Raw genomic sequence first — 23,794 nt, forward strand, 5'->3', positions numbered from 1 at the left:
GTTTTATTGTTTTTGTTTTTTGTTTTGGTAAAAGAACTTCAGGTACATTTCATAATTTGTACTGTCTTCTATGTGTGATATATCAGACATAGTACTTAAGTGCAGCTGCATCTTCTACTAGATATCTTAAATTTTATTTAAAAATCCTATACTTGAGAAATGATCATGTGCATATATTTATTATAGCAGTTTGATTACAAGTGGACAGAGTTAAGCAGATTGACACAAGGAGGCATGACGGTTGAGTATCAGGCCCAAGGGCTAGAAACATAATTATTTAAAATGAAATCTTCGATCCTGCTGAAGTTAATGGGAATCACCCAGGAAAGCTTCCTACATGTCCACGTTGAGTGGATTTTTCAGCCTTGAGTTGAGGTTTACTAATCCTGACTTAAATTTGGCTCCAGTGACCTAGAGGTCTGTAGCGATGAAGTAATTGCTCTATGAAAACTGTTTGATATTCTTGTTGTTCTTAATGGCCACGTGAGGACACACAATATCATTTCTCTCCTTGATGGTAGTCTCAGCAGGAAGTGAAGGATTTGAATGGGCATGTTGACTAAATAGTTTGTCCATTCAGGTAAGGAGTGAGATATTCCGTTCGATTAGTTTGAAGAATTTTGAACTGCTTTTTTCTCTGCAGTTGTTGTTAAAGTTTGCAGTCCTCAAACTGTGATCCAGAGGGTATCCTCTCGTGGTATGGAGAGGGTGACTAACAGCAAGATACTGGTTTCCCTCAAGTCAGCTAAAATACATTACTTTCCTAATATTAATTTTCCTTGTAAATAGTTGCTGTGGTTGCCACAGCAATATGTGATTTGTGAATGGGAAAGAAAGGCTAAGGGCTGATCTATACTGAAAAATTAGTTTGACCTAGCTGTATCGCTCAGGGCTCTGAGAAATTCAGCACCATAGTTAGGTTGACCGAACACCCAGTGTAGATACAGTTAGGTTGATAGAAGAATTCTTCCGTTGACCTAACTACCACCACTCAGAGTGGTGGTAGTGGAAAACCCCTTCCGTCAGTGTAAGAAGCGGTCTACGTTATGGCATTTCAGAGGCATAGCAATAGTGCTGTAGCTCGACAGTTTCCACAGCAGCAGAAGTGGTGAAAAAGTTTGAAAAATCCTGCTTTAAATATATTGAAAGCACTAGAGACTAAGCCTGTAGCTTTCTACAAACTTAGTAAATATGGAAAAATACTTTGTTGCTACATTTATGATAGTTAAATTTAATTGAGTCTGTAAGGATTTCTTCTCATGCTTTGTAAAATCCATTTTCAGATGCTGTAATCTATTGCTTTGTCATCAGTGAATCATGTTCTTGCTTTATTCAAGTTGTTTCCTCCCATTTCTTCAAACCTTTTTTTCTGATTGCAATGTACTGTGCTTTGGAAGATCAAAATTATTTAAATAACTTTCCACTTTGCTAAAGTGGTTTAGCTGGTAAATGACCATGTAGCTTGGTCATTAACTTGCCAGCCTTTTTCATTCCCAGGCTAACCAGTTGACTGGGGGTAGTATTTACTAAATAATTAGTAGAACTGCATTGCTTAATAAACTATCTTAAAATTAGCCCATATTAAAATTAGCAAATATAGTGAAAATATGGGGAGAGAATAGTTTCAGATGGTGGCTTAGTTACATTTTTGAAAGTAGGATTTTATGTTAACCTCTTTGTAGTGATAAACACCCATTTTTTCATGGTTTGTGTGTATAAAAACATCTTCTGTATTTTCCACAGTATGCATCCGATGAAGTGAGCTGTAGCTCACAAAAGCTTATGCTCAAATAGATTGGTTAGTCTCTAAGGTGCCACAAGTACTCCTTTTCTTTATGTTAACCTCTTGTTCACCCAGCATTGCCAGACTAAGCAAATTTGCCTGATATTTCTCATGTGTATTGTTTGCTGAGGGCAGACTTCTGTTGGAAAGGTTTTCAAAGCTAATTGGATAGGCCACTTGGAAAACATGAGAGCCTTTAAAAAGAACAGTCCTCAGTATTACAAAAGTTTCCTAACAGTTTTTAGCAACCTTATCTCAAAATGGCTTTGTCCAGTTACTTCAGATTTGTTTTTTTCTATTGGCAACAATGAATAGGTATTCTATTATTTTTGGAAAGTGTCTGTTTTAGCTTGAAGTCATATGAGGAGTATTAACTAAATTAGAAGATAGCTGTAGAGTTTGTTAGATATCCAAGTGAATCACATGGAGTTCAGAAAGGATCAGCCAGGATGGGAGACAGAGTTAAGTGTCTTCAGTTGAAGCTTTAAGAAGATATCTTATTAACTTCTGTAGAGGCTGCATCTCCCACATGAACCCTAGCTCTTTCTGTATTCTGAATTGTTGTGACTCCAGATATAAAACTTAGACAGATTTAGAATAGTATATACAGATTATTTCTGAAAAAAATTAGAACACTTCAGCTATTAAAATTTAGATAATATAATTACATTAATCTGAAAATTCAAAGTTAAGGTTGGACTTGAAAAATATGGAAATGCAGAGTTAATATTTTGCTCTTAATATAGGACCTTCAGGCTTTGAAATAATTGTCCTTCTGTAACAACATTTTCTTCAAGTGCTTGCTCATGTCGATTCCATTCTTGGAGTGTACATGCCCATGTGCCTGGTCATCGGAGAGTTTTTCCTTAGCGGTATCAGTAGGGCCAGCTGTGGCATTCTCTTGAGTGCCGCGCTCATGTGTTGGTATAACAGGCACTGCCGAGCCTACACCCTCTCAGTTCCTTCTTACTACCCTTGATGGTTACTCAGAGCACCTTTCCTTGCATAGGAAGGGCTAGAGGTTTCCTCTCTTCTGACTTTGAGCCTTAGGGCTTTGTAAATAGTTGTTTATAGTAGTTAGTGTTAAGTATAGTAACTCCTCACTTAACCTTGTAGTTATGTTCCTGAAAAATGCGACTTTAAGTGAAACGATGTTAAGCGAGTCCAGTTTCCCCATGAGAATTAATGTAAATGGGGTGGGGGAGGAGAAATTAAGTTCCAGGGACATTTTTTTATCAGATTATGTATGGTGTGTGTATGTATACATACATACATACATACATACATACACACACGCAGTATAAGTTTTAAACAAACTAATACTGGTACACGGCGATGATGATTGTGAAGCTTGGTTGAGGTGGTGAAGTCAGAGGGTGGGATATTTCCCAGGGAATGCTTTACTGCTAAATGATGAACTAGCAACTGGCTGAGCCCTCCAGAGTTAACTCATTGTTAATGTAGCCTCACACTCTACAAGGCAGCACAAATGGAGGGAGGGGAGACAGCATGACAGACAGACACACACCGTGTGTTTGTGTGTGTGTGAGAGAGAGAGGCAGGCACATTTCTCCATTAGGTAAGGGGACCCCACTCTTAAGTACACTGCCTTGTTAAGTAGATCAGCAAGCTGAGACCGCAGCTGCTGCTGCCAGGAAGCTCCCTCCCTCCTGAGTCCTGTTGTGTATCCCCCCCTGCTCTATGGAAGATGGGGTAAGCAGGGTGCAAGAGCAGGGTGGAGGGGGACACCATGACATTAGCCCCCCTATCTCCTGTGCACAGCAAGCTGGAGGCTCTGGAGAGCAGCTCCAAGGCAGAGGGCAGGAACAGCACATGGCAGAGAGGAGAGGGACAGCTGAACTGCTGACAGTTGGTAGTGTGCTGGGCGGTTGCTGCTGCACAGGGACCTTAGGGCAGTGGGGAGCTGATAGGGTGGCTGCCGGTCCACCCTGGTTCCAAGTCCCCAGTAGCTAGCTGCAACGGGCTGCCCTTCCCGCAAGCCGTGGACAAAGCAGGCAGCTGCCAAACAGCGCTATAAGGGAGCATTGCACAACTTTAAACAAGCATGTTCCCTAATTGATCAGCAACGAAACAATATTAACCGGGAGCACTTTAAGTGAGGAGTTACTGTAGTTAAGTGTAGTTAGAAGTTAGAGTCCCAGCGGGGATTTTGTCCCAGGCGGGACATGCCCTGATCTCTGGAGTTACAGTCCTCGGAGGGCTTAAACAGGCTTATGCCTGTAAATGACCCCCCACAGCAGCTGCCTAAAGCTTGGGGCAATCACATGGGAAGGACAGAGATCGTATTTGTAAAAAATTTTCGACCCAGGACTGAGAGAGAGCGGGATATTTGTTTGCGGGCTCTCCTCATGGAGGCTGCCCTTTGTCTGGTTTCTGAGTCATCCCGCCGAGACTCGGCTAGTACCTCGGCCTCAGTGCACCTCCAGCACCGCTCCGCATCACTAGTGCCCAGAAAGAAAATGAAGAAGCACAGCTCGCTGGCACCAGGCAAGAAAGGCCTTAGGGCATCAGGCAAAAGACTCAGTTTGGGCCACTCTTAGCCCCTTCAAGGATCCACAACCGACACCTGGGAGCAGAAGGGAATCGAAACTTCTGAAGTCATCGATGCCTTCCCAAGCTCTCCTGGCACTGAGAGAGCAGAAGCTTCCCCTGGCACCATGCGTGCTGCAGGAAGTGGGAAAGGCTCCCTAAGATAGCAAGCAACTGCTAAGAGCCCTTTGGGGGCAGTGGAGCACCACCGATCCCACAAGACAAGGCAGCATTCTCCATCTCTGCACCGCAGATCTCTAGTGTCGTGACCCAGATCCTCTGGAGCTTGCCACAGTCCACCTGGCACCGGTCCCCTTGATACTGGCACCAATCCTCACTCCAAACACTGGTCTCCGGTGGCGATGGTCAGCGGGCAGACACGGGTTGACAGCTCCACAGTGGTCACTGGAAAGGGATTCCTCCAGCACAGAAGGGCAGTTCAGCCCTTCACCAAGACCCCGTCGGTGTGAATGGGCACCTGAGGCCGCATCAAAGTCTACAGTGCTGCCTTGGCAGCACGGCCAGTGACCTTATTGGAGTGCTTGGGGCATGCTAGTGATGACGATGCCCCCTTCGCACCGCTCATCTGCCGCTGCCTTGGAGCAACAGCTGGCAGCACTGACTGCACCGGGCTTGGTGCATGAGACCCGCTTGAGGTCGGGGTAGTGGAGACAACACCCACCCCAAAATCCCCCTTCCCATGGGGGATAATGCACTTGAGCCTCCCCCGGTGGTACAGTCTTCGTCCTCATCCCCACACAAGGCAGTCATGGGACCCTTGAGGGCCAGCCTCCCGGACGATTTTAAGGAATACCGGGCCCTGCTTCGACAGGTGGCCGAGAATTTGGGCCTACAGGTGGAAGAGATGGCTGAGCAGGTGGACATCTTGTTCAGTGTCCTCTCAGCCTTCATCCTGGCACGTGTTGCCCTACCAGTGCATGACTGGGTTCTGAGCATTGCCAGGATCCCTCTGGCAAACCCCATTGTCCATCTCTCCCACCTCCAAAAGGGCCGAAAAGAGGTACTTTGTCCCGGCCAAGGAGTTTGAGTATTTTTATACCCCCCACCTTTGGGCTCGCTGGTTATCTCGGCAGCCACCGAATAGGACAAGCAGGGGCACACTAGTTCAGCTCCTAAAAATAGAGGCCAACGACTGTACCTTTTTGGGAGAAAAATGTATTCAACAGCCAGCCTGCAATTCTGGGTGGTGAACCATCAGGCACTCTTGGGCAGATACAATTTTAACTTGTGGGACTCCCTCCGTAAGTTCAAGGAGTCCCTCCCTCTGGCACCCTGGTGGAGGAGGGCACTGTGGCGGCTAGGTGCTCTCTCCAGATGGCATGGGACATGGTGGACTCAGCGGCTAGGATGGTTGTGGTGGTCATGAGGCACAGCTCCTGGCTTCAGACCGCCGTCCTGTCGCAAGAGATGCAGACCTCTATCCAGGACCTCCCATTAGATGGGAATGGTCTCTTTTCGGAGCAGACTGATGGGAGGCTGCATGGGTTAAAGGACACTTGGGCCACCCTTCACTCGCCGAGCATGCATATGCCGCAGTCTGCACAGAAGCAGTTCCTCCACCCCCACCCCATTGCCAAGGCCGTGGAAGCCTCATCAGGGGCCTGCAAGGAGAAGGGATAGAGACACAAGCTTTAGTCGTCACTGCCCTTCCTCCTCCCGCTCACCTGCACAGCCCAGTCCGGCGAAGCATCCCGGGGACCAGAAGCGCTCGTTTTGAAGGTGCGCTCAAGAGTGATGCCCTAGTCAATTCCCCGGATTCACCTCATTCTTTCCTCGATCGTCTTCATCCCTACCATTTGGCCTGGTCGCAGGTCACCTCTGACTACTGGGTGCTGGACATAGTATCTTGGGGCTTTACCCTACAATTTTCGACTGCCTCTCCCTCCCAACCCCCCTTTTCTCCGTCCCTCTTCAGGGACCCTTCTCATGAGCAACTCCACATCCAAGAGATCAAGAACCTCCTGCACCTTGGGGCGGTGGAGGAGGTGTCTCGGGACATGAAGGGAAAGGGTTCTGTTCCCTCTACTTCCTAATTCCGAAAGCAAAAGGGGGCCTCAGACCCATTCTGGACCTGCGTCGCCTCAACAGTTCTCTTAGAAAGTTGAAGTTTTGCATGGTCTCCCTGGCCTCCATCTTCCCCTCCCTGGATCTGGGAGACTGGTACACCGCCCTCGGCTGGAAGGTTGCATATTTCCATATTCCAAGGTCACAGATATTTCCTGCATTTCGTAGTGGGCGGACGCCGTTTTCAATTCATGGCGCTGCCCTTTGGCCTCTCATCAGCCCCAAGGGTGTTCACAAAGTGTATGGCGCCAGTGGCTGCTTACCTGAGACATCGAGGGGTCCAGGTGTTCCTGTACCTCGACAACTGGCTCATCAAGGGCAAGTCTTGTGAGCAAGTGTAGAGGAGCCTCGATCTGGTACCTTCCACCTGCCGCAACCTGGTCCTGTTAATAAACGAGAAAAAATCCTCCTTAATGCCTGTCCAGCGAATAGTTCATTCCAGTAGCCTGTCCAGTTCATTGGGGTGGTTCTTGACTCCACGCGAGCCAGAGCTTTACTTCGGAAATGCATCTTTAGGCCATGTTGGACCTGATCTCCCATGGTAAGAACCACCCGCTCACCATGGCTCACACCTGCCTGCGGCTGTTAGGTCACATGTATGTACGTGGTCAGCCATGCTTGGCTCCATCTGGCTCTGAAAACGTGCCTAGAGTCCATCTACGTCCCTGGATTGGTGTTTGGACCCTGAGTTGGTGTTGGAGGGAGTTCCCTTAACAATCCCATCCCTGTCTCTGACCCTGGTCTCCGATGCTTCGGACCTGGGCTGGGGAGCCCACCTGGACGAGCTGAGCACCCAGGGCTGCTGGTTGCAGGAAGATCTGGCCCGCCACATCAACGTCAGGAAGCTTAGAGCGGTTCACCTGGCCTGCCAGGCTTTCTTGGTCCATCTGAAGGACAAGGTAGTGCAGGTCCTGATGGACAACATTGCCGTGATGTATTACATCAACAGGTAGGACGGTGCCAGGTCTTTGGCCCTTTGTTAAGAAGCTCTCTGCCTTTGGGATTTTTATGTGCAGCATGCCATTCATCTGATAGCTGCGCACCTGCCTGGAACCAGGAATGTCCTGGCGGATCACCTCAGCAGGACTTTCTTATCTTGCCACGAGTGGTCCCTCCATCTAGAGGTGGTCAGCATAATCTTCCAGAGATGGGGACTCCCTAGGTGGACCTGTTCGTGTCCAGGCAGTACAAAAAATGCCACATGTTCTGTTCAGTCTGAGGGATGGACCGGGGCTAATTGTCAGATGCCTTTCTCATTCCTTGGTCGGGGGTGCTGATGTATGCCTTCCTGCCAGTGCCATTGATTCACAGGGTCCTTGTGAAGATCAAGCAAGACAGGGTAGGAATTATCCTAAAAGCCCCTACGTAGCCTTGCAAGCCTTGGTTCGCCATGTTGCTGAGCCTTTCAGTAGCTGCTGTGCTGCAGCTTCCCCTCTGTCCAGATGTGCTGTCCCAGAACCACGGTAGCCTTTTGCATCCGAACCAGGTGGCGCTGCACTTGATGGCTTGGCTACTGCATGGCTAAGTGCAGTCAGATGGGCTCGCTCGGCACATGTCCAGCAGGACTTGTCTGGTAGCAGGAAGCCTTTTACCAGAGTGACTTACCTGGTCAAATGAAAAAGGTTCACGTGCTGGGCCTTATAACTGTGTATTCGGACCAAGCAGGCCCCTCTGCAAGAGATCCTGGATTATCTGCTGCACCTCAAACTCCAAGGTTTGTCCCTGTCATTGATCAAGGTCCACCTGGCTGCTATCTCGGCTTTCCTTCCTCTGTTCCAAGGCAGGTCAATCTTCGTTCACGACATGACAGCAACCTGGTTACAAAGGTTTTTGAAAGGTCTGGAGCGTCTCTGCCCGCACATCCAGGATCCCGTCCCCTCCCGGGACCTGAATGTCATGCTGTCAAGGCTCATGGGGCCTCCCTTTGAGCCGTTGGCTTCCTGCTCTCTCCTGCTTCTCTCCTGGAAGGTATTATTCCTGGTCATGATAACATCGGCCTGCAGGGTGTCTGAGATTAGAGTGCTTACTTCGGAGCTGCCCTATAGTCTTCTACAAAGATAAGGTCCAGCTGCGACTGCACCCAGTGTTTCTGCCCAAGGTAATTTCCCAGTTTCATACGGGCCAGGACATATATTTTACCTGTCTTCTTTCCAAAGCCTCATGCATCAGATGAGGAGCGCAGGCTATACTCCCTGGACGTCAGGAGGGCGCTGGCTTTCTACATAGATAGAACAAAGCCATTCCGTAAGTCAACGCTGTTGTTCATTGCGGTGGCAGACCGAATGAAAGGTCGCCCACTGTCTGCTCAGAGGATTTCATCCTGGGTCACGGCTTGCATCTGCTACTGCTATAAGGTGGTGAGGGTGTCTCTGTTGGTGATCGTGTTTACCCAACAAGATCGAGACAACGCTGGCTTTGGCAGAGCAGTGCTGAAAGCTGCAAGACCGTGAACTCTGAGCCCACCTCCATTGGTACTCCATTGGTACATTATGAGTCACCTAGAATGGAATTAACATGAGCAAGCACTCAAAGAAGACAAAATGTTTACCTACGTTTTGTAACTGTTGCTCTTTGAGATGTGTTGCTCATGTCTATTCCATTACTCACTCTCCTACCCCTCTGTTGCTGGCAAGAAGGAACTGAGTGAGCGGGTGTAAGGCCAACGACGCCTGATATACCGCTGCATGAGTGTGGCACTCAAGGGGGCGCCACAACTGGCCTTAGGGATACCACTAAGGCAAAAATCTCCGACTGCACGCATGGGCGCATGCACACCTAGAATGGAATGGACATGAGCAACACATCTCAAAGAACAACAGTTACGAAAGGTAGGTAACCGTTTTTTTAATTAGGCTTTATGAAATAATAGATTTTTGTTTACAAACTTAATTCCTCCCCTGCTCCCTAGGATAAACCTACGTGTATTTGGGTTTGACTGCAAATCTGCTTTGCTGCATCAATCAGTTTTGCTGCAGAATCAGTTTATACAAAGTGTTTGGTTTTTAAAGGTGTACTTTTTTTTTTTTTTTTAAAGTTCTGCATGTTGTATATTCTAGGTAATCACATTCTTCCTGATGAAGATTTGGCTTCCTTTCATTGGAGTTTACTTGGTCCAGAACATCCACTAGCCTCACTTAAGGTACAAACCTAATCTGATTTTTAGCAATTAAACATTATAGTCCATTATAGCAACAAACCACAGCAGTATATGCTTCATAGGCAGCTGATTCACACCTTAGGTGCTTTTTGAGGTACAATAATGAAGACCAGGTACTTTCAGCTCCTGAGAAATACAGCAATAGCTTTCTAATGACAATTTGGTGCAAGGTATGGTACTTTAGTCTGCACACCTTTTAATTACCTACTTTCACTGTCATTTACCTCAATGCTAAAATTGGCCCCTTATCTGTAATACAGTATATTTAAAATTTTGTATGTAATTTTAAAAAACCTTTTAAAATTTCTTTAGATGTCTAATCCCTCTGATTTCCCATGAGTTTGGCTGTCCTGTCTGTAGCAATTCATGGCTCAGTGACCGGTTTAATGCTTACTTTCTGTTAAATACTAACTTAAGAACCTTTTTCTTCTGAGAGTTAAAAGTAGTAGTAAGCCAAAAACTGCTGCTGAAAGGGCAGCTGGGTTCACTGGGAGATGGAATCATGGCAGTAGTTCAGAACTGTCACTCTTTCCTCCTCTTTACCCCAGTTTACTTAACTTTTCCCCTGTCCTGAACTTTACAGCTTAAGCACTCAACTTTCTGACCTACATTTTCCGTTAAAAATTGCCTGGCTTTTTTTGCATCAAGTATAGCCTGAAAAAAAGAGCCAGGCAACTTTTAATGAAAATCCATTAAAAAAAAATCACACCAAAAAAGTTGCTTTTTGTCTCTTGAAAACTGGGGCCGGGTGATAAAGTAATACTTTTGACATGCCACTGCAAGAGAGGTAGCAGTGGCACTTGTAAGGGAAACAGTCATTTTCTTTGCCATCCCAGCTAAATGTGGAGGTGGTGGAGCACTTTTCAAGCTAAAGCTTAATTTAGAAATTTAAATTTGGAGACAGATTTAAGGCTCCCAATTCAGGTATTAAGCTGAAAAGTTTAGGGGAGGAAGAGAGGGATTCCTGTCTCTTCAGAATAATCTTTTAGTCCGCTGGTTCTTAAACCGTTCTTGGGAAACCATCAGAGACCCACAAAACCCTTCTCCATCTCTTTAGATAGATTATTAGGGACGGTTATTCATCCATGAAAGGATCATTCTGTGATGGAGTCCAGAGAATGGAAAAAAGTGGAATCGGTAGTTAGTTTAGTGGAAGAGAAATCCTCAGAGTTGTATAAATACATCTTTGTTTTCTTATTTAAAGAGGCATAGGGATTTTCCTTTTTGTTTGAGATCCCAGATATCCACCAGTGGGAGCTGGTTTACAGGTATAACATTACTCAAAGATCAAAATAGCCAATTCAGAATATGGCTTTGAACAATATGACCACAGTCATGTTCCTTAAGATACTTGCCAAATATATGCTAAATTTCACTTGATTATTATGAAAACAAAATATTTTAATTAAGATGTATTCTGCCTTGTTTGTTTTTAAATTCACTTTATTCTTTATTTAAAAGACCCCAGTCAGATACTTCCTAAAAAAACCAACAACTTTTTTACTCTTCAGTTTCTCTCAACTGCTTTTTTGCTTTTCCATTTGACAGATATTGCCTTCCTGAGTTTCCAAGAGAACTAACTTAACATGGCTTAACATCTTTAGTTCCATTTGACATAGTAGCACCAGTGATGTCATTGCAGCGCTGGGAGTAGTGGGTTTTTGGTTAACTGCAGGTGTCGCAAAAACAAAACACAGAATTTATTTTTTTCCAGACACTACAAAAACCAACCAACCAGCCCTGCCAGGCACATCTACAAGCCATAGACTTAATAAAATGAGTGGGGAGAGGGGCTAGGCACTGTCTAGGTCTTGGAGCAATGACCTTGGTGAAAAGCCTGGTCTCTCTGTCCGATGCTGGAAGTTGGAAGGTGCTGTGATTCCAAATCAGATCACTATATCTGGATTCAGCTTGGGAGCTCAGGTTTTTTTGGCATCAGTTTATGGTCACTAGGAATTTGATTATTTTGCACCCCCTATAGCTGCAAGAAGTAGGGACTTCTCATTCCCTCCCAAGAAAATTTGGGATTTAGAAAATTTCCCATCATTTTAACAATGTGAAAACTGTATGGTGATTTTTTTTTTTTTTTTTTTTGAGGTGCTGGTTACCTTGACTTCCTTTGACTTAAGTTGGAGTGCCTCAGCACTTCAGAAAACTAGGACTGGGTTTTTTATCAAGAAAAACAGAGACTTGATAAATTAGGGTCCCTTGAGTTGTTTTCTTTGTGACATTCTCTGCCCTTTTTATTATGCAGTAGCAAAGTAATAGTGCTATAAAAAATGAAGCTTTACTTATCAGCCCACACAGAAGCATGGAATGGAGGCAAAACAAGCACCAATGTTGTTGGATAACATTTAATAATTGCACTTTTCAGTGTGCCCAAGAATTAGCAGGGTGAGGTGGGGAAAAGCAAAAGTAGAATAAACTTTTTGCCCTTTTTCAAAGGGTTAACTGGCTAAACCAACTCAATTAGAAGTGTCTTGAGCAATAATTTGTGGAGACAAAGGAGAGGAATCAAAACTCCAAGCAGTAAAATTCTCAGAAAAGAGAGCCCCCAACTTCTCTTGGCTCTGTTGCTAGCTGTTCACTTCTAGAAGGTTTGAACCTTGCTGTTCTGACTTTGCCCTCATTCAGTCAGCTAGAGGCAAGTGAACAAAAAGCCTTGCCCTGCAGAGGGCCACAGCAAGAACCACCTTCCCCTTTGGAAAAGGTGTGGAGTGTTGTGGTTCGTTTAAAGGGAAGAGATCTGAACTGCTATTGCTGCCACAAAGGAACTATTTAGACCATAAGCCCTTCAGGGCAAGAGCTTTGGCTGTTAGTGTTTGTAAAGTGCCTGGCACGCTTTCAGTGCTACGGATAAATAATCAAGTTTGGAATGAATGAGATTAAGCATCCTGCTAATCGATAGAGAGCAATGACTTCCTTAATGGCACCTGGAGCAGGAAACTGATTTTAGGTTGAGAAGGGACAGAAACCGCTAGACGTGGTGAGAGAGAGTTCAGCCACAGTGCCTGCCTAAGAAGGCTGGAATCATACTACTACATGTTTTTAAATTGAGTAATCTAGCATATACTGGGTACAGTACTGGGTACAGACTTCTTTTTGAACAGAGCTTTCAGGGGAAATAGAGAAGAAAAGAGCTATTATCTATGCAAAAAGAAAAGGAGTACTTGTGGCACCTTAGAGACTAACCGATTTATTTGAGCATGAGCTTTCGTGAGCTACAGCTCACTTCATCAGATGTATACCGTGGAAACTGCAGTATACATCTGATGAAGTGAGCTGTAGCTCACGAAAGCTCATGCTCAAATAAATCGGTTAGTCTCTAAGGTGCCACAAGTACTCCTTTTCTTTTTGCGAATACAGACTAACACGGCTGTTCCTCTGAAACCTGTCATTATCTATGCAAATACTACTGAGTACCTCAGACACATTTATACCACCCGGTGATCAGTCATAATAAGGGCCCTTTTTGTGCAAAGGCCGGAATGATCACTTGATTAGAGGATGGAGCATATAGATCCACATCTCTTCATGTTGAGTTGGGATTAGGGGAATTGACACCTTTTCCTCCACTTGACTGATCTTTTTGTCCTGGAATGAGCTGGACTGGGCAATACAGGAGAATTTGGCACCAGTGAAGGGCAGTTTCCTTGTAGGTCTGTAAGGAATGTAGTTCTAGAACCTAGCCCCATTGTTACTTTGCTTCTGAAGGGATTGACCCCAGGGGAGGATCTGGCAAAACGATACTAGATCTGCCATCCTAATCTGAGGTAAATTGTCCTCCAGTTAAAGCAATTCTAGAGATCAGCTCACCAAACTGTCTGCAGCCACAGGGCTCAGTAGGCAGAGAGACTGATTACAAAGGTTATATCCTTACCTAAAAGAAATCTAAATGAAACATATTCCCTGATGACAATTTCTGTAACTACCTTAATAGAGCCATAGCTGTTTGTTCAGCCTAAATGACTATCTGAGCATAATCCCTGCTTTACAGTCCATTTGAATCTTTATGGGTCATTGGAAATCTATTTTGAGAGTGGTCTCATCTACCTGGAGATGTTGGATTCTATTTTGGAATAACGACGATTTAAAAAAAAAAAAAAAAATAAAGTCCTACACAAGGGCATTGAGCTCCTAAGGTACAGCTCCTTTTGGTTCTCCAAGATCTCCATCTTTCAGATTAAGGGTCCTGGTCAGATGTTCAATTAGGGTAAAAAGAGTCTCTCTTAAACAACCTTATCTCCATGGAATCCCAACTCTTCTTACTTGGGTTGACATATTCCATATCATCCTGTAAATTGGTCATATCTCTTCAGAAAGCTGAACCCATGGGTGTTATGCACTTCCAGCCTCCAAGATTGGTAGATTCAGTTTCAGACAGGTTCCAACGAGCTAGGATTAAGGCCTCTCAGGGGGTATTTTGTGATCTAAAAATCACTAAATGACAGAGCTGACAAAGTAGACTATTTCTGACTGCACCCTTTGATGACAGGAAAGATTAAAGATGCATGAAAACCAAGGGTCATGTGTGTTGCATCTTAATTCAGTTATCCTTAACCTGAGCATCCAACACTCCAAGTGTTGAAAAGGGAACCCTTAACCCTTTCTTATTCCCTGCTAACTAGAGAATGAGAGAGCTCACAACCTGGTAGCTTGTTTCTCCATGGAGTGCTCTAATGGAATGGAGAAGTGTGAGGGAGAGGATGTACCTCTCACTTGCAGCAAGCATTAAACTAAACCTATCAGGATTGGGGGGAAATTGCACCCCAAAGAAAAAGGAAAAATCAAACAAACTTCAACTGACCAGAAACCTCCCTGCTGAACATAAGACTAGTCTGACCAAAGGTCCATCTAGCCCAGTATTCTGTCTTCCGACAGTGGCCAGTGCCAGGTGCCCCAGAGGGAATGAACAGAACAGGTAATCATCAAGTGATCCATCCCCTGTTGCTCATTCCCAGCTTCTGGCAAACAGAGGCTAGGGACACCAATCCTGCCCATCCTGGCTAATAGCCATTGATGGACCTATCCTGTTTGATTGGGAACATGGGTATTGCCATGTCTGATCAGAACACTGTTCTATCTAATGCAGTATCCTATTTCTAAAAGTGGCAAGTACCACATACATATGGAATAACCAGCCATAGGGGAAATTTCTTTTATGCACTGTAAGTTTGAGTTTGGCTTAGGCACTAAAACTAGGGCTTTGGAGCAGAGCCCGGAGCTGGAGTGCGGAGCAGCTCTGGAGCAGTGGAGCTGCAGGTTTTTGCCTGAAGCTGGAGCGGAGCCAGAGCACAGCTCCAAAAACGTGACTAAAACGTGGGTTTATTTCCTGTGTGGGAAAAAATCAAACTAAACTTTCTCCTGATTCATATCAGTGTCTAATTTTTTTTTTTTTTTTTTTTTTTGAAACCGCCTGAATTTTTGGTCTTGGTATCTTTTGTCAGTGAGTTTCGTAGGTAAATTGTGTAGCATATGTTTGGGGGAAAATGTTTTCTTTGTATCATATTTAAATACCTTTTAAATTCCATATGAATACCTCATTGTTTTTGTACTTTGGGTACTTTTGTTTACCTTCTCATTTTACCTTTGGAGCAACCACAGGATTGTTGCTGAAGGATGTAAAGCACTCTTTCCCTCTCACCCCCCCTGTGGAACACTTTACTTTAAAGGCTACCAATTTTAAAAAGGACACTGTCTTCTTAATCTGCCTTTCTGCTTCCATCTCATAGTTCATTTTTAGCAACACGACAAGATCTTTCTCATGCATTGCTTTCCATACAGCTTCTTAGAGTTCTCTCTGGTAGAAGTGTTTTTTCCCATCTCTTTTTTCTCTGCCTTCTTCCCGCCCCATAGGCGCTAGCAAGGGTTTTCTTTCAACTACTGGAGGGAGGTCTTCATTTCCCGATTTCATTTTCTACTGATGGAAAAGATGCTCTTCTCAATCCTTTTCCTCCTCTTCAGGGAAAGGACACTTAGGGCATGGCTACACTGGAAACTTCAAAGCACTGTCGCGGGAGCGCTCCCACGGCAGTGCTTTGAAGTGCAAGTGTGGTCGCATGCGAGAGCTCCTGGTAATCCACCTCCACGAGGGAATTAGCTCCGAGCACTGGGAGCCTGTTTACACTAGCGCTTTAAAGCGCTCGGACTTGCTGTGCTCAGGGGTGTGATTTTTCATGCCCCTGAGCCAGCAAGTTAGAGTGTTATAAAATGTAAGTGTACCCAAGCCCTTATTCTCACCTCTGAAATCAGGCTGAGTAAACTTCCTGCCAGTTAGGCCTGGTCTACACTTAAATTTAAAAAAAAAAGAGTACTTGTGGCACCTCAGAGATTAACAAATTTATTTGCGCATAAGCTTTCATGAGCTACAGCTCACTTCATCGGATGCATTCAGTGGAAAATACAGTGAGGAGATTTATATACATAGAGAACATGAAACAAATCTCCCCACTGTATTTTCCACTGAATGCATCCGATGAAGTGAGCTGTAGCTCACGAAAGCTTATGCGCAAATAAATTTGTTCGTCTCTAAGGTGCCACAAGTACTCCTTTTCTTTTTGCGAATACAGACTAACACGGCTGCTACTCTGAAACTTAAATTTTAGGCTGATATAGTTACATCAGTGATGGGTGTGAAAACTCCATGCCCTTGAGCAATGTAGCTATGCTGACCTAAACCCCAGTGTAGATGCAGCTAGGTCCACAGGAGAATAATTCCGTCAACATAGCTACTGTCACTTTGGGAAGTGGAGCTCCTACATGGATGGAGAAAACCCTTTAATTGGTGTGAGCTGTATCTGCGCTACAGGGTTATGCTGTCCTAGCTACCATGCTGTAACGATGCTTGTATAGTCCCTACAGTGTAGACGTACCTTTAGAGCATGGTGCTGAAGACATGGGGTAGTAGTAGCATACACGTGCTTCATGGGTGCTCAACATGTACCTAGAACATGTTCTGGGACCCACTTGGTTGTAAACACGAGCAAAGAATTTTTATTTTTAGGCTTAAAAAATAAAGTGGATATACATTGCTCACCCTCCATTCAAATGGATTGCTGTAGTGAAACATAACACATGAACACCGAACAGTAGTTCAGGAGGTGAAGACTCCTGAATCCAGTTGAAATGATATGAGGACTTAAATAGGTAGAATATGAATTCAGGCCTAGACACAGATTAACATCCCTAGTCTTACAAAAGTTCAATGAATCATTAATTACTACAAGTAGTTAGGATTTCGGTTTTTCAGCCCCTCCAAAAGATGGCTTATTAACTTCTTCTTTATCACAGAATCTTGTATCCGGACCTTATGTTTTGTGGAATATTATTTGCTCTGCATTACTTCCTATAACACTGAATTTTTGCTGTACTATACCGTTATTTACCACAAATAATTCCCATTAACATTAAATTCAGGTTTAGTTTGTGGTTTTATTATTTTCTTGTACCATTTGTCCTGGCAAGTGTTCGAGTTCCTTTCATCCAATAGTTTTAGAATAAAATTAAGTTGAATACCTGTCTCCGGCAGCAGCAACAGAGTAAATGCTGAAACTTTCCTTTGTGGACTTTTATGGATTTCAGATAGAGGGTGAAAATTAAACCTGTTCCAGGATTACAGTTCTGCTTCTAAACTACAAGTCTCCAGGTGTGATGTTACTGGCTTCCACAATATTATCATAGTACTGTAGTTACATTGGAAATATTGTGGTACTGTTTTTGGATAAAGTGTATTATGCTGATGTAATGCATTTTTATCTCATGGCTGCAGGACTTGGGGTGATGAATTCTGGCTCAATTTCTGACAAAATGTGTATGTAGAATTAGTTTCCTCGCCCTTCTTAATCTTTCCAAAATGTACCAAAAGAGCACTTTCCTTTTCTCTTCAAATCTGGAATGTGAAGAGGAGATGAGGAGAGATTAATAAGACTGGGACTTTTCTCCTTGGAAAAGAGATGATAAGGAGGGATACGATAGAGGTCTATAAAATCATGACTTGCGTGGAGAAAATAAATAAAGTGTTATTTACTCCTTCTCATAACACAAGAACTATGAGTCACCAAATGAAATTAATAGTCAGAAGGTTTAAAACAAACAAAAGAAAGTATTTTTTCTCAGAACGCCCAGTCAGCCTGTGAAACTCCTTGCCAGAGGATGTTGTGAAGGCCAAAACTATAACAGGGTTCAAAAAAGAACTAGATAAGTTCATGAAGTTCAATGGCTATTAGCCAGGATGGCCAGGGATGGTATCCCTATCGTCTGTTTGCCAGAAGCTGAGAATGGGCGACAGGATAGATCACTTGATGATGACCAGTTCATTCCTGCTGGGACACCTGGCGCTGGCCACTGTTGGAAGACAGGACACTGGGCTAGATGGACCTTTGGTCTGGCCGGTCTTATGTGAACTTTTATGTTTTCAATGGGAAAAGAAACTAGGACCCTTCCCAAATATTTTCCATTTAAAACCTCTTTCCCCTATATCTCCTGTTTAGGAGGCCTTATCTGGGTGAGGAGAAACCACTTGATGAATATTTAGTAGATTATGATTTCAAGGCTTATGCCTTTGTTTTGAAACACTTTCAGAGTATCATAAAAAATAGGTTTGTATTAAACCATTTAAAATTTTTAATTTTTTTGCTGCTGAGACCGTTTCCTAATTTTTCTTTGCTTCTACTGTTTACTAACTTCTCAACTAGTGTATTCTTTAAATGTACTTTATTAATAAACTTTGTATTTAGAAGTCTTACAATTTATCTAAAAATATAAAATTTCAGAGTTTGAATTCTAATGAAAATGACATTGATGTTTTAAAAGGTTCTTGGTGTACATAACAAAGCAACTTGACCTTTTTTGCTAAGATTGGGAAACCGCTTTTATTTATATTTATATTTTGAGAGAGATCTGACTTTTTGTTCTCAAATTTCTTTCTGAAAAGCTGTTGAAATATTAGATGCACTGTGTATAAGTAACTGTTTCCTGTCCCCTTATATAGACTGGATGGTTGTTCAAATAAAATCCAGATATCTGCAGGCATCTCTAAATTTGCAGTATGTATTTATAAAGGGCTCTCATTTTGACAGTTAAAAATGCTCATGTGAGCTGTTTGTGACGTACAGTAACTGTCCTCCAGTTCTCAGTACTTGTTAACAAATTACTCATCAGAATGACTACACAGCTGAGGTACTTGTATTAAGCTTCTGAGCATGCTCAGTGTTGTGAACTAAATATTTCTGGAGTCTGAACAGGGTGCTTGTATACTTACATTCTGTGCCCTCTTTTCTCGAATCTGGCTACTTGAAGTTTATTAAATATTACTGTGTTTTGGAAGTTATATAGAATTAAAGATGGATCACTTGCTTTCACTCAGCCTAATAGATTTGTAAGAAAGCATTGCAGAAAAATGGATGTCAGTTTAAGCAATAATTTGAATTTTTTCTCATTACTAGGAGGGTTGCAGAGAACACTTAAAGTGTGGGCAACTATTTAAAACACACTCCTCCCTATCCCTCCTTTCTCATAGGAACGAGGACAACAGATGTGCTGAACTCAAGTAATTAGCATAAAATAAAAAGTGTTCAATTTACTGATTAGCACAGTTGGTGCCATAAAGGACTACAATAACTCTGGTTGGTTCACAGGTTTTTGGGTCTGGAGTGAACTATGTTTGGAAAGCTCTTAGCAGCTTATGTAGCTTTTTCCAATCACAGCAACCCCCCTCTACTGGGCTGTCAAGGTTCCTCCCCCACTCTGAACTCTAGGGTACAGATGTGGGGAGCTGCATGAAAAACCTCCTAAGCTTATCTTCACCAGCTTAGGTCAAAACTTCCCCAAGGTACAAAATATTACACCCGTTATCCTTGGAATGGCCGCTACCACCACCAAACAATTACTGGTTACTGGGGAAGAGCTGTTTGGACGCGTCTGTCCCCCCAAAATACTTCCCAAAACCTTGCACCCCACTTCCTGGACAAGGTTTGGTAAGAAGCCTCACCAATTTGCCTAGGTGACTACAGACCCAGACCCTTGGATCTTAAGAACAATGAACAATCCTCCCAACACTTGCACCCCCCCTTTCCTGGGAAATGTTGGATAAAAAGCCTCACCAATTTGCATAGGTGACCACAGACCCAAACCCTTGGATCTGAGAACAATGAAAAAGCATTCAGTGTTTTACAAGAAGACTTTTAATAAAAATAGCAGTAAATAGAAATAAAGAAATCCCCCCTGTAAAATCAGGATGGTAGATATCTTACAGGGTAATTAGATTCAAAAACATAGAGAACCCCTCTAGGCAAAACCTTAAGTTACAAAAAAGATACACAGACAGAAATAGTTATTCTATTCAGCACAATTCTTTTCTCAGCCATTTAAAGAAACCATAATCTAACACATACCTAGCTAGATTACTTACTAAAAGTTCTAAGACTCCATTCCTGTTCTGTCTCTGGCAAGAGCAGCACACAGACAGACACAAACTCCTCTCCCTCCTCCCAGCTTTTGAAAGTATCTTGTCTCCTCATTGGTCATTTTGGTCAGGTGCCAGCGAGGTTACCTTTAGCTTCTTAACCCTTTACAGGTGAGAGGAGCTTTCCCCTGGCCAGGAGGGATTTCAAAGGGGTTTACCCTTCCCTTTATATTTATGACATGGGCTCAGCTGGAGAACATGGTTAATAGATCTTTTCTCAGGTTTTTGTTGTGGGTGTTGGAGAAGGGTTACATATTTTCTTTTTGATTGGTTCTGTTACCAGATCTGTTTTTCCGGTGTCCGATTTTAGTTCTTAGGTTCAGAACTGCTTTTCCTCTGGTATCCAATAGATGGCATCAATGTACTACGAATGCTTCTGAATCCATTTTTTGTCCGCAGAGGTGCCATTCTGATTCCAGTATCAGACTCCCATATACAGTTTGTGTTCCAAGTTTACCCTTGTGTATATCAAATATTTAACCACTCTTCACCATGTTTGTGCTTACACTAGAGTGAAATACACAGAATAGAGGGGGATTCAATTCACAGATACTTCCAACCTTTTTGTTTGAGTATACAGGTTGGTGAATGTGCATTAGTTTTGCTGTAATGGTCCTTTAAAAAAAAAAAGTGCAAAATTCTGGGACAAATCCTTTCAAGGTTAGTAGTACTTACTGTTCAGTGACTCCTAGTACTACAGATGTTGACATGGGTGTGTTAGTAATTGTTACCTTGTTGTTTAATCTGAAATGGCGACAACATCTATCTATCTCATTGATGTTCGCTTCCATATTTTTTTAATTAGAAAGCATTAATATGCTTTGACTAGCTGGCTGTAACTGCCTCCTAATTTAATTTGGTTAGTCCAGGAGGGTTATTCAGAAGCCATAAGAGCGACAACCATGCGTTTATTATTTAAGGATTTTAATCCTCAACACTGATTTTACTTGGATGAATTGAAGATGGAGCTGGGAGAGGCGGGAGGCGGGCAGGGGTTCTCTCTTTGACTCCAAGGGTGGAACTGAGACTGGAACCAAGCAGAGTAATTTTGCCAGAGAAGATGATCTTCCACTCTATATTAAGGGTGATTACCCAGCCCTAACCAGAGATGAAAGTTCATTCTCTGCTACACAGAGTCTCTGCAAGGTGCAGTGGAGGTGGGGGACCAGTAGAGAGTTGATCATAACTCACTGATTTTCTGGACAGGATCTTTGCAGATTTTGGAGCAGACTAATGTCTGCTCTAAACTCTACCAGCTTGTACTGGTCCCCAAGGGTTGGTTGTCCTAAAGTTCTCCCACATACATATGTATAGGTATGTGTGGTAACAGAGTTTCCCAGAGGCTTGCCCCTGGGAATTTCCAGAGTGCAGTCTACTTAACCCATGGCCTTATCCCTGTGAGGGTTGATGTAGGAGCCAACTATCCAAATTCTACACCTGTTTGTGGCTCCTCTATGTCAGGGGACTCACCAGCTGAGAAGCTTTGCTGGTTTTCTCACTTTGTGACACCTGAATGATGCAAAGGAGATGAGCAGACCAATACAGCCCAGAAACTTTTCCCTTAGTATGACAGAGCAACAGAAGCTTTCTGCCCTGTTTCCACTGAACTCTGACATTATTGCTACCCTTAGATATTGTGGAGGAGGAGCCACAGGGGGTGGTGGTGATACCATCTCTTCTTTGTTTTTTTCATACAGAGAGAGGATCTTTTGCTGCACAGTCTGAAGCTACTCTTGGCTTCTCAGACCTTCTTGGAACCAAAGTTCTCATGGAACTGGATTTCAGTATGCCCTGAGGGCCTGATCCAGTGCCCATTGAAGTCAGTGGGGAGTCTTTCCTTTTGATGAGAAGGCTTGGAGCAGTCTCCTACTCTATCCTTTCAAGTTCCATGAACAGCTTTCATCAGCATGGGCCAGAGACAAATCTATGGTCCTTATTACCCAAGTAGCAAACTTCAGAGAGAGGGACCATCCGTTGAGCAAATGTCCCTTACCTAATCAAAAAGCCCTAGGATACAGGAGTCGTGCACATTTTTTTTCAAAGGAATGGTTGAAAATAACATTCCCAGGCATTAGGATCACAGACATAGGGAGGCATTCAAACAGTGAAAAAACAGATCACAAATTCTCCAGTTCTGAATCGTTTAGTCAAGTGCCCAAGCATGTTCTTCAGAACACATTGGGACAACTAAATGTGCAGGAAGAGCAGCCTGTTGTGTTTGCACTGAGATGTCTAAATGGAGTAGAAAGAAACCACACCAGTTTGCAAATGAGATAGTGGCAATTGTTAATTCAAAGCACCCTCCTCTCTATCCAGGTTTTAACTTTAAGCACCTAAATCCTTGCAAAATTGGAGCCAAAGTGATGTATTAGTCTAGTATGGTTCAGCAATGTGGGTTTTGCCCACATGCTCAGGCTCTAACTGATCGCCATATTTGGGGTAGGGAAGGAATTTTGCCAGAGACCTTGAGGGATTTTTGCCTTCCTTTGCAGCATAGGGCACGGGTCACTTGCAGGTTGCAACTAGTGTAAATGGTGAATTCTCTGTAATTTGAAGTCTTTAAACCATGATTTGAGGACTTCAGTAACTCAGCCAGCGGTTAGGAGTCTCTTACAGGAGTGGATGGGTGAGGTTCTGTGGCCTGCAATGTGCAGTAGGTCAGACTAGATGATCATGATGGTCCCTTCTGGCCTTAAAGTCTATGAATCTATGAACAATGTCAGGTTCCCATACATATGTGTGAGAGTATATGATGATAACATAAGACTAGCCATATTGGGGTCAGAAGAATGGTCAATCTAGTCCAGTGTCCTGTCTTGCAACAGTTGCCAGTGCCAGATGCATCAGAGGGAATGAACAGGGCAATTGCAGAGTGATCCATCCCCTGTCATTCAGTCTGAGCTTTTGGCAGCCAGAGGTTTAGAGGTGCCTAGAGCATGGGGTCATGTCACTGACCATCTTGACTAATAGCCTTTGATGGATCTATGCTCCATGAACTTATCCAATTGTTTTTTAAACCCTATTATACTTTGGGCCTTCACAACATCCCTGGCAATGAGTTCCACAGGTTCACACTGTGCGTTGTTTGAAGTACTTCCTTCTGTTCATTTTAAACTTGCAGCCTATTAATTTCATTGGGTGATCCCTAGTTCGTGTGTTGTGTGAAGAGATAAGTAACACTTCCATAGTTGCTTTCTCCAAACTATTAATGATTTTAGAAACTTCTATCATATCCTCCCCCCACTGTAATCTTCTCTTTTGTAAGATGAACAGTCCAAGTCTTTTTATTCTCTCCTCATATGGAAGCTGTTCCATACTCCTATTGATTTTTGTTGCCCTTCTTTGTTCTAATTCTAATATCTTTTTTGAGATACGGCAATCATAACTGCACACAGTATTCAAGGTGTGGGCATACTACGGGTTTATATAATGGCATTATAATATTTTCTGTCTTATTGTCTATCCCTTACCTAATGGTTCCTAATATTCTGTTTGCTTTTTTGACTGCTGCTGCACAGTGAGCAGATGTTTTCAGAGAACTCTCCACAATACTCCAAGATCTTCCTTGAGTGGCAACAGCTAATTTAGACCCCATCATTTTGCATGTGTAGTTGGGATTATGCTTTCCAATGTGCAGTATTTTGCACTTATCAACATTGAATTTCATCTGCCATTTTGTTGCCCAGTCGCTCAGTTTTCCGCAGTCCCTTTGAAACTCTTTGCAGTCAGCTTTGGACTTAACTATCTTGTATAATTT

The 23,794-nt window shown here is 43.4% G+C and overlaps 1 protein-coding gene across 3 annotated transcripts in view; it reads left to right on the forward strand.

Annotated features, from left to right (window-relative positions):
- FAM120A (family with sequence similarity 120 member A) overlaps nt 1-23,794 on the forward strand; it is a 119,936-nt gene that overhangs the window by 12,478 nt on the left and 83,664 nt on the right. For all 3 annotated transcript variants that reach the window (XM_048858012.2, XM_048858013.2, XM_048858011.2), the window contains exon 3: nt 9,475-9,557. In XM_048858012.2, coding sequence (XP_048713969.1) covers nt 9,475-9,557 — 83 coding nt within the window. The remainder of the gene's footprint in view (nt 1-9,474; nt 9,558-23,794) is intronic.

The sequence above is a fragment of the Caretta caretta genome, chromosome 7 (assembly GCF_965140235.1).
Source record: "Caretta caretta isolate rCarCar2 chromosome 7, rCarCar1.hap1, whole genome shotgun sequence".
NCBI classification, from domain to species: domain Eukaryota; kingdom Metazoa; phylum Chordata; order Testudines; family Cheloniidae; genus Caretta; species Caretta caretta.